We start from the raw sequence: 11,651 nt of genomic DNA, 5'->3' as shown, positions 1-11,651 counted from the left end.
CCCTTCCAGGGCCTAAAGGGGCTCCAGGAGAGCTGGAGAGGGACTTGAGACAAGGGATGGAGGGACAGGACTCAAGGAATGGCTTCCCACTGCCAGAGGGCAGGGTTAGATGGGATATTGGGAAGGAATTCCTGGCCGGGAGGGTGGGGAGGCCCTGGCACAGGTTGCCCAGAGAAGCTGTGGCTGCCCCTGGATCCCTGGGAGTGTCCAAGGCCAGGCTGGAGCAACCTGGGCTAGTGGAAGGTGCCCCTGCCCATGGAACGAGATGATCATTAAGGTCCCTTCCAAGCCAAACCATCCTGTGATTCCATGATCAGATGGAGCATTTTTACACTGCAGGAGGTGTGGGGGACAAGCAGCAAAACCAACTCACTGTTTTCACGTCGTTGGTTCCGATGATTCCCCCGATCTCCCCCAGGTCCTTCAGCAGCAGGTTCAGGATTTCTGTCGCCCTCTTCTTCTGGTGGTTACTGAGCTCCTGCAGCTGGCCCAGCTCCCTCTGGGTCGCTGTCAGGGCACTCTGAGAAGGTTTAAAAAGAAGGGTTACCCTCCTCTCCCACCAATTCTCACGTGGCATTTGGGTTACGTGGTGTTGTCTTGTATTTTCCTGAACGTGCCCGTGGCACAACGTGCTGACACGTCCCCTTCCACCTTGACATAATCCACTTTCACAACTCACTTGCTACCAAGGCTACTTTACATGTATTAAATGTAGCAAATCCAGTAAGAATCTTATTTGCATAATACATCAAAGAAGGTTAATCACCGAGAAATAGGTATAGAAGGATATAAAATTCAATTTTTTCGAATGGATTTCATACTAATCTGTTCTACTGAAGTAGATAACAAAGTCTTTAACGAAATATATCTGTTAACAAGAGCTTCATCACTTTGTGTAATGAATTAAGGGAAAAGGACGCATTAAGCTAATAAACCAATCTTGATTTCCCTCCGATTTTTTCCTTAAGATCAGCCAAAAAAGCTGATTTATTTTTTCTGATCCCTTCCTTGAGATGCCCTGACTCTCAGTACAGAGTCCAGAAAAACCCAGAATGCTGCCATTTGCATAAAGCAGATTTTCACAGCCTTCTTGGCACAATAAGAGTTTTCAAACACCCAAAACACAGAATGGCCAGGGCTCACATTCATTTCAGTCACTGTTAGAGTGTGCAAAGCACAGGGGCTGCAAGAGCCACAATCTGCCACCAGCTTCCACAGAGAAGTGCCTGCATTACCTTAATTTTATTGTTTAATTAAGATAGAAGAGAGACAAGCAGCATCAGCAAATGTGGATCTTGATTGCTGCTGGGGGACCACGACACAGGTTTTGGGGACCTCCGTGGAAATCTTTGGGGGGGGTGAGGAGGGAACCAACACTTCAAACAACTTGCTCTTACACTCTTCTGTGCCAGCTCATCAGCCAGCTGCTCGTTGGTCCTTGTTTTGTCCTCCACTTCCTGGGATTTCTGGTCATAATTGACAGCTAATTCTTCCAGGGCTTGGAGGACCTCCTTCACTTCGTCCTTCGCCGCTTCGTTCTCAATCTGCAGACGGGTCAGCTCCTCTTGGATCTTCTCATAATCCCTCCTAGTGGAGGCCAAAAGCTGGAAAGAAGTATCACAGAAGCATTAAGTCGCCCAAGAGCTCACTCAAAAGGCAACACTGGAAAGAGCAAAAACAGAGGGAGAGAAAATGTGTGTGCAAGAGAGAAAGCAGGAGCAAAGAAATCCTGCTGCTCTGCCAGAAACAGCACCAGCTTCAGCATCAATGTATTTGAAGGAAGCACAAAAAAACCTCTGAACTTCAACAAAATCTTTATCAAATCCTATTATGACACAAGACTGAGGCAGAGAAACTTATTTTAAGCAGTATCAGAGCTCCAAAGAAATCCTCTGCCCTCAATATGGTGCTGCGGCGAGGACCAAAAAACACAAAGTGAAATGTTTCAACACAGACTCAGAGCTTTCAACTGAGCCAAGGGAAAGGGCTCTCTGAGGCAGCCTCAGAGACCTTGGGGCATTAAAGAAATATTTTGATAAGCAAACCTAAGATGATTACTCTCAGTTATCATCTGAGGCACGATGCTGAAGACAGATTAGCTGCTCATGTATTTGCTGAGGGAGAAGATTAACTAAAGAAGCAAATACTGACCTCACACAGACTAGTGAGTATTTCCAATTGGTAAAACTTATTAAATCTACTCTTTGCACACTGCTAAGGGAGATGCTGGAGTTTCAGTGACAGGGCTGAGGTCACTTGCATGGTCCTCTCCCTTGCCCTTGAACCAGTGTTCAGTGAGATGTTGAAGTCCTGGAAATTCAGCTCCTGGGTTCTCAGCACAAACCCAGACCCACCAGCAGAATGACATGAAAATAAATAACAGGTGCCACCTAACATTTAATACTAATATTGTACTTCTGAGAATAATAACAAAATCAGGACTTAACTTCGCATAAAATAGAGAATAATAAGGTATAAAACTAGTGCAGGAAACACAAGAAGGCTTTCCTGCTTATCCTAACAGCAAAGTTTGGACATACATTCATAGAATTCACTTCTTTCCAAGCATTCCTATGTATGGATTAGTTTAACATATATACATATATTAGTTTAATAGAGCTGTACTGAAGCTTTCTAGGACAGTGCAATAAAACCTGCCCTGCTGAACTGAGCTGGGTTGACTTCTCCTGACCTGTCACCCCCCCTCTAAAACAGACCACAAAAAGCAGAATGTCAGATAAGACAGGGCTTTTTTTTTCCTTTTTTTTTGGCTCAGAGTTCTAATGGAAAATGGGGAACCAGGCAGGCAGCTCCAGAGGCTGGCACATGCCCAAAAAGTGGTGCAGGGAGGATTCAGATGTAAGGGAAATTTATCTCTCTGGTAATGCTGCAGCCTCAGAAGTGCACTCACGTTATGGAAAAACCCCACCGAGTTGCCAAAGCCAGATGGCATGTAAATATTTAAACAACAAAATAGCTTAAAATAATCTTTCTGCCAAACACAGATGGAACTATTATTTACATTTACTTAAGAAATTTTCTGTGTGGATATTGCTGTGACTTCGAGGAGTGCTGTGCATCACCTAGAGCATAAACATGGCTCCCCAGAAGGTTCTTGCTGATATTATGGGGGGAAAAAAGAGATTTTCAAAGGCCATTAATGACACATTATAAGGATCAGCAGTAAACAAAGGGAAGGGACAATGGCTGCAGCACTTCATGGATCTGTTCACAGCATGGGACGTGCAGGGTGGAGTATTAAGAACCCCCCAAAAAATGCACCCTAAGAAGCAGCCAGGGCTGAAAAGGCACCAAAAGACACCAATATCAGCCCAATGCCATCTGCAGCAGGCCTCAGATTTATAATTAACCTGCTGGCTTAATCAAGCAGAAAAAAGGCCTCTGGTTAATTAGGGGGAAGCAGAGTGAGGCAGCTGCTCTCAGCTCATGTATCACTGAGCCAGTCACAGCTCCAGGACAGAGCAGGTACATCCCTCCCACAGAGCAGGTGGAAAAACACCTTGAAAAATGAAATATCACGTGAGCTTTCAAAGGTAAGAGACGGACAAGCTCCTGAGATGAACCAGATAAAGCTTCTGAACAAGCAGTCAGACATCAGCTGCAGAGATTTCCCAAGTCAGCAAAGCTAGGAATGTGCAAAAAAAGGGGGGAAAGTGGTCTGGAAGGCAAGGATTAGGGGTCACTGAAAACCTGGTTCATATTCTAGGTGTGATATCGAGTATGGAACGTGGAGAGTGGGGAATAATTGTGTTAGTTGCTCCCAACCAGCTAACACAAAGGAATACACATCTTCCCCAAAAAATGAGACATCAGAAAATAAATAAATAAAGCTTTAAAATCAGCTTTGGGTGAGAAGAGTGATGTGAAAAAGATGGGAGAGGTGAGATGACACAAACAGAACCACAACACACATCAGAAAATAATGGTGCTGAGAAGGCATAAAAGGCTCTTGTGTCTGTGTAGCCACAGGCACGGGCAGCCAAATAAAGCTGTGGCAAGGGCATGAGGAGCTTAATCATGGAATTAGATAAGGCTGGTGACTCCTGCAGAGAGGACAAGCCCCAAAGGTGGCAGGTAAGTCATGAGTGACGAGTAACAGCCATGTTCAGACATGACAAGGGGGCCCTGGCAACCCTTTCTGAGGGCTTGGGTAAGGACTGAAGGATTTTTCCATGAAAAGAGAGGTTTCACACCCCAAAAAAGCAGCCAGAACAGTGCTGTGCTCTAGCTGGGCAGCTGGGAGAGACACTCCTAGAGAATCCTAGCAGTGTGGCCTGAAAAGAGCGAGCAGTGTTTCAGAACACTGGTGATGGATGAACTCCCACAGCAGGATTATATTCCGGGTCTGGATGGCCCTTATCCAATTTCCCGCCAGCCTAAAAGCAATTTCTAAGAAATATCACAGCAACATTTGGGCAACTTGGTGATTTAGTGTTATTGCCTCATTCTGCATCTTCAAATCCTCTTGTAAACAAATGACAGACCAGGGAATAACCTGACTGTAGGTTTAGTGATCATATTTCCCCTGTCTTAAAACCAACAAACATTCGTTTTATGGACAGAGACAATGAAATCAAACGTTACAAGTGAGCAATCCAAGATTTTAAAGCAAGCCTGTGGCAGCACCAATAATCAATTTTTCCATCTCACAGGCTTCTCCCATTACTGTCCCTAATTACCCAAAATCATGAACATCAGTAATTTATTACCAGGAGTAATTTTTATACAGTCAGAGCAGGAAATCTGTAACTCCTTGCAGTCCATAGTGTCTGGATACCTGAGAGGGCACAGACATGCTGAAAACCACATTGGAAGTGAAAAATACTGGCCACACTCCTACCTTGGACCTCCAGCAGCACCTCCCAGCAGGATGGATTGTTATTATGAGGAGTTATCAAGGTTTAATGTTCTTCTGACAGTATTATGAAATTTGAAGTTTAAACCTGGCTGACACACAGGTTTCTCTTGCCTGTTGAATTTTAGCCAGTTCATATGAACAACTGTGACAGAATCACTAAACAAGGGGCTCATGAGGAAAATGTAAGAGTTTTTCATTTGGTTGGTTTATTTTTTTTTTTTTTTAACTTGCTTACCTCCTCTTGATCCAACATTTGTTGCTTTAGTTTTTCAGCCAACTGGCTCTGCTGGTTGATTTCATCGTCCTGCAACGAAAAAAGGGTTGGAGATTTTTTAGTTTCTTTTCACTGTTCTGATTTGGTCACTTTTTATTTCCTCTTTCTAGAAAAGAAGGAAAACTAATACAGCAAACCTTGTGCACCTTGGAGCGGTGTGAGAGGGGAGAAAAATATACATACACAGAACTACACAGAAAATGTAAATAAATGGTGATATTTTGGAGTAGTTTTGGGGATTAAATGCCATCTCATTTCCTATAGTCCTGCAATAATGCACCAAATTTTCTTCCTGTGTTTTCTAGGGCAAGACTCAAACCTGCTGCCAGTTCCCTCAAGAATAATTCAAAGGGCTTTGCTACTTTTGAGGAGGAAAGTGAAAGAATGGTTGCCTTTTTTTTTTTTTTCCTTTTCCTGATCAATATGTAAAAGCTGGAGATTGCTACTGGGCATGTATTCTCCATCAGAAAAATAGGTGTAATTTCTTGAAGACCTTAACTGCTCTTTTCAATGCCACCAACACACTGCTGGGTGTAACCAGAGACCTCGTGCACATCAGAATTAAGGTTTAAACACAACCCACTCCCTCCCTGGCTATTCACAAACAGCCAAACTCCAACATTAACAGACAAGGGCACAGAGGAGCTTTTTTTTTTTCCTCTCTGACATTTCCCTACTAATTACAACTGAAATTTAGAATTGAGTATTGATTCATGATGAAAGCTCCCCTTTCTCCAGACAGCCTTTTATGCTGCTCTCATCCACAATGGTCAATGGCTTTAGTGGGCCTTTTTTTTTTTTTTTTACCTCCAATTATCATTTTCACACAAGCCAAAGCTATTAATGGCCAGCCCTGGGTAAGTGTATTGCTGAGAGCTTTAAGTGCCCATGATGACTTTCAAGCTGTGCAAATAAATAAATAAACAAGCCACCTGCACTTTGGGGCCCAGCTAGAACAGCACTAACAAAAGACACCCAAGGGATGCATCTGTGGTTTCCTTAGAATTCTAATACATTATAAAAACATTAAAATGCAGTCCCCCTTGTTTTCTTTCCCCTGTGAGGGGGAGAAGAGTTTGGTGAGGGATTTTACAGAAACCACTGAAGAAAAGGAGTGATGAAAAGCCTGTACTGAGACATTAAAATTAAAGGGAACTTTGGCTCTGATTTCACGGAGAGTGACCCCAAACACCGCACAGGGAGCAGAGGTAGATCTGATTTGATGCAACGAAGAGTGTCTGGAATTTTCCAACATTTTTTCCAATTCAGGATGGCCAAGGATGACAGACAGCCACCCATTTTGGCAGAGTTTTCCATTTACAGCCAGCAAATGGAGTGAAATCCCACCTTATCATCCAGCTGCCTGTAGAGACTGGCGATCTCCTCGTCGTATTTCTGCTTCTCCTCCGTGGAGATGCTGGCGACAACGGGGGTGATGTTGTCAATAATGGGGGTGTTATCACAAGGCTCCAGGTTCTTCTGGTCCTTTGCACTGATCTGCTCATCCTCTGGCACAGCTTCTCCTGCAGGCACACAATCCAAGACAGAGGGGTGTCCAAAACCGTGGATAACTTAGGATGGGCCTTCAGAGTTACCGAGAGGGACTCAGGAAAGCAAAGAAGGGCTTTATGCCACTGCCAGGGATACAAAGGACAAGGAAAAGTAGGTGTGGAAAGATGGCCATCCTCCTTAGGATGATGATCTCCATGGTTGGAAACACAAACATGCATCACCAATGGACTCCATGATCATGGAGGTCTTTTCCAACCTTAACATCCTGTGAAAACAGAGCAACAGGTTGAGCAGCTGCCTTTAAAAACACTGAACTCCTGGCTCTACCTTCACTCAAGCCCTGGACAGATGGGATTAACTCCGTGGTTTAACAGAGGTGGAAATAAGGAGGGAAAAGCCCTGACTTCCTAAAGACTATTGGCAATTAAATATCCCTTTCTGTTCAGATTTCCAGCTGTGTTGGAAGGTGATGGGAGGGCACCAGGACAGCAGCAAGACAGGTGTGTTTAAAGCAATATTTACCTTCTGCCACGTAAATTAAAGCACAAACACCAACTTTTAGATGTTGTCTGTGCATACCAGGCACGTTTTACTTCGGAATCATTGTCTCCAAGGAATATTTCCTTCAGTGGTGGTGGTGCCTCACAATTCCCACCCCGCTGCAGCTCAGTGGTGAGAGACAGGCAAAGTGCTCATGCCAGAAATTAAATCTACTCCCATCACAGCCTGCTGGGAGACTCTGAGCCCCTGAGTGCTGCACACACTGCTCAGGGTGTGGGAAGGTTAGAGCCAACCCTTCTGCACAAATTTCCTTTTCCACAAAAAGCTACAATATTTCAGCCCCATAAAGCTTTACCAGCCATTCCTCTGGCCAAAAGGCTCCGTTTTATCCTACTGGCAGGGAAACAAGGAAACAGGACAAATATATCAAACCCCAGACAGGCTGATTCAGGCCCCAAAGTGAAACAAAACAGGGCATGAAAGAGCAAGACCAACTAACACAGTAAATAATTTTTTTCAAGCTTAAAGCATGAAAAGACGTGATCTGAAATCAAGCACTGTCACCTTTAACAATGTACTTCACTTAAAATATTTTTTTGCCCTATTTCTAAAGGCTTGGTGACATTCTGTGTCATGAATGAGAAAAATGTAAATGGGTTCTTCCACTGTTGGATTTCACTGGAGCAGAGTAGGGAAGGTGGGCTCAGTCAGGCTTGTACACAGGGCAGTGCTCCTTGGGCTGTGGAGAATCCATCAGGAGCCTCCCAAAAGGAATGTCTAATTTTCCATTCATTGGACAACAACCTCCTACCTGTAAAACACAGACCTGGCTGCTGAAATCCAGCCCCAGTGAGGACTGGGCACACCCATTTCCTGCTACCATTTTATATTGCATAATAACTATTTATTTTGTATAATATCCTCTGAATTTCTGGAATAAACCACGCCAGCGGAATATTATCCAAGATGCAATTCCTGAGAAACTCTCCTTTGTAAAGAGGCTCCTTTGACAGCATATCCTTCCAAAGGATGGGATTGCAGAGGGTCAGACAAGAAATCAATAGTATTTTGAATGTATTGCTGGGTAACACTGACGAGAACAGCAGGGCTGATGGGGGGGATGGGGAGGGGGAGTATTTAGACAAAACAGCAGAGACAGGCTTGTTTACACAGCACAGAGAAAGGATTTCTGGAAAAAAAAAAAAAGAGATTCTGGGCTGGGGAGGAAATAAAAGTGGTCACATTCAGCAAACACGGGATGAAGGAGGGAGAAGAAGCAGGCTGTAAATCCCAGCACTCCCAAGAGCAGCCCCACGTCTCCATAGCAATGGCACTGTGCTGATAAGGGAAATATTCCCTGTGCTGGAGCCTCCAGAGAAAGGCAGGGAGCACAATCATGAGGTAACCATCTCATCTGAAAGGCAAGCAAACAGCACAGGGAGATGAGAGAGGGAAGCCCACAAAGGTCAGGTATTATCTTCCAGGCAGTGGCTGCACCCAGGGTGTTCAAACCCAGAGCACAAAGCGTGACTTCTAATTAAATCACAAATTTTGTTCTTGCTTCAGATGCTTCTGGCTCGCACATCGACACACAGGACCTGGATGACAAGCACTTTAAAAAATAAAAATTGCTCCAAAGCAGCTGGGTTTTACTGTTAGGGGTTTGTGGAGATTTCGGGAGGGATGCTGGGTTGGTTTCTTTGGGTTGGGGGGGGTTGTTTGTTGGTTTGGAGTGTGGGCTTTGATTTTTTTAAATGTGAAATAGAAAATCTGAAGTAAGGATGGTTTGACAAAATTATTTTTCAGCATTCCAGATTAAATAAAACGTCTTTAATTGTATGTATGCATTAAAAAAATTAATCTTTCTCTACCATCCTACACTTGATTTTACAACCTACCTGAACAGCAATTTCCTCTGTTTTTAAACAGAAAACTTCACTTAAAAGCCACAGAAGGAGACAAGTGGTGATTCTTCCAACCAGATGACACTCCCAATTATTGTAATAAAGGACTAATTATTCTAATGTTAAACCCAATTATAAAAAAACCCCAAGGCCCAGTTACCTTAAAGCACAATGGAACTGATTCTCAAGCCTGAGGAGCAGAATTCTTTCAAAAAAACCCCCAAAATGCCATTTTCCCTTTTCTTTATTAATATTATTAACATCATCAAAAGTAGCGATGCCTCCCTGTACTCTCTACACCTGACATCAAAATAATTTGAGAATTTAAATGGTTCCTTCTGTAAACAGCTGTTGCTGGTTTCCCTGGTTTTTGCTTCTTCACCTTTCAGTTCCTATTTTGAAGCCTGACCTACAACTGAATGTGAACTTAGAATTAGTGACTTAAGGCAAGATTTAAACATATGTAACTTAACATCACAAAAACACTCCCCCATTCCCAATTCCTGGCACGTACCATTTCTCCACCTGTTCAGTTCCAGCTCTAGGTGTTGGATAACATTCTTCAGGCTCTTGTTTTTGTCTTTCTCCTTCTCATACTTCTTCTTCCACTCCTCGGCCGTCAGCTCCAGGTTCACAGACACCGTGTTCTTGATGGTCTTGGCTCTGCACAACAAAACCCGGGATCAGCTGCAGTCTGGCTTTTATCTCAGTGCAAAGTTTGGCCATAACACAAAGGGAAACTCCTGGAGAAGCTGTGGCTGCCCCTGGATCCCTGGAAGTGTCCAAGGCCAGGTTGGACAGGGCTTGGAGCAACCTGGGCTAGTGGAAGGTGTCCCTGCCCATGGCAGGGGGTGGAATGGGATGGGTTTTAAGGTCCTTCCAACACAAGTAAATTCTAGGATTCTATGAGAGTGAGAAGTTCTGGAATGTGTGCTTGGATTAAGGACAAAGCCAAGCCCTATCATTCCTGCTGTGCTGGGTGAGCTGTCACCTCACAGCCTCTCCTGGCCCGAGACCTACCACAGCATCTGACCGTGGGCTCTCCCCGTCCCGTCACAACCATCCCTTCAACCCCACCAACAAAACTCAGCCGTGTTTCCAACATCTCAGCATAAAGGATGTCAACCCAGCGAGGCAAATACGGAAATTTGTCCTTCTTGAAAGACAAACAAATTCAATTTTGCGGGTGGAAGGAAGGGAAGGAGGAGAACCGGGGTCACCGCCGGGTACCAGGGTTACTCCAGGGCTGAGGGAGGGAGGCTCAACTCATGCCTGTGCCACTGGAGTTCACTGGCTCATGATTTACTCATGATTTACTGCCTCTCCAGGCAAAAACATCCCCAAAATTTAAACCCTTCTAACAACAACCAGCAGCACTTTGTCCCTATGAAAGCGCCCAGCTCCGACCCGCCCTCCACAACCGTGCCGGGGAATGCAAAGCAAGCAGAAAACCAGGCACAGCACCTACAACAGCAAAGCCACACTGCAAAATTAAAAACCAAACAAATCACTGTGAATTAGGAAAGCTTCAGATCTTTGCCCTCCACTGCTCAGACAGAGTCCCTTCAAATGACTCCGGTGTCATTGAATAAAACAGAAGGTAAGCAAAGGAATAACAGACAAACCTCCCACCAGTTTGTGCTTTGCAGGAAGTTTTGGTACCTTAAAAAAATATTTTAAAATAACCCTGTGCTTTTCAAATAACTCCTAATGGCCAGGGTTTACATATTGTCTCTGTCAAAAGCAGGGCTCAAGTTTCCACACTCATTTAACTGTACCGGGGGGAAAAAAAAACATCACACCATAAAGTTTATCCTAATGATGGATGAAGTAAACTAAAATGAAAATTTATATAAAACCACAAGTAAAGGTGCAGTAGAAAGAGATTAAGCTGATTCACTACTAACAGAGTAGGACATGTATGTGTTGATTAGTAGTATTGGGCCTGTGAAGGTGAATTTTTCTCCTCACACTTATTTTAATGGTGATATAATTCTTTTTTTTTTTTTTTTTGAGCTAGGAAAAATGGAGGAACCAGTAATCACCCCTGAGTCATGTACCTTCCCTTTAATGGTATTCAGGTCCTTAACAGTGTCACCAGAAAAATGAAATATTCCTCTTCCCAGAGAAGTTTTAATCAAATCACATCACTCCATGCTCTGCCAGTCAGGATGCCAGAAGTAGCTTTGAAAACCATTTTGCCAAACAGAAAGGCCAATTTTACTGAATATTGGCAGGAGAAATGAAACCAAGAGGAAGGTAAACTGGAATCTAACAGGGAAGCTGGACTTCAGAGTTGTTAATGCCTTTTATTTAATTGCTGTGTTAATTATTGTGTTTATTTAAACTTTCTGTGGCACGCACAGGTATGGGAAGTAGAAGCTTGTATCTTCAGTAACTTATCACTCATCATAAAATGGTGAAATAAAACCACATGGCAGCTCTAAACCTGATTAAGTTAATGGCCACTGCCTTCTTTTGTAGCCCCAAAATTACAGATGGTGGAAAACAACCCCTTTTCAGACAAATTCATTGCATCCTACAGACTGTTAAATTCTACTTCTAACAACCCTAACCTGCT

The 11,651-nt window shown here is 43.7% G+C and overlaps 1 protein-coding gene across 1 annotated transcript in view; it reads right to left on the bottom strand.

The window, feature by feature from the left end:
- The window catches only part of KIF5C (kinesin family member 5C), a 71,304-nt gene that overhangs the window by 19,008 nt on the left and 40,645 nt on the right, over window positions 1-11,651 (bottom strand). Inside the window, exons 11-15 of the mRNA XM_017823797.1 lie at window positions 9,585-9,733; window positions 6,501-6,676; window positions 5,115-5,183; window positions 1,398-1,604; window positions 374-520 (exon numbers count right to left, since the gene is read on the bottom strand). Coding sequence (XP_017679286.1) covers window positions 374-520; window positions 1,398-1,604; window positions 5,115-5,183; window positions 6,501-6,676; window positions 9,585-9,733 — 748 coding nt within the window. The remainder of the gene's footprint in view (window positions 1-373; window positions 521-1,397; window positions 1,605-5,114; window positions 5,184-6,500; window positions 6,677-9,584; window positions 9,734-11,651) is intronic.

This window comes from Lepidothrix coronata, unplaced genomic scaffold, assembly GCF_001604755.1.
Source record: "Lepidothrix coronata isolate B3197 unplaced genomic scaffold, Lepidothrix_coronata-1.0 Scaffold105, whole genome shotgun sequence".
Lineage (NCBI taxonomy): Eukaryota > Metazoa > Chordata > Aves > Passeriformes > Pipridae > Lepidothrix > Lepidothrix coronata.
Note: the sequence above shows the minus strand (reverse complement) of the source record. Positions and strands in the feature narration are given on the sequence as shown.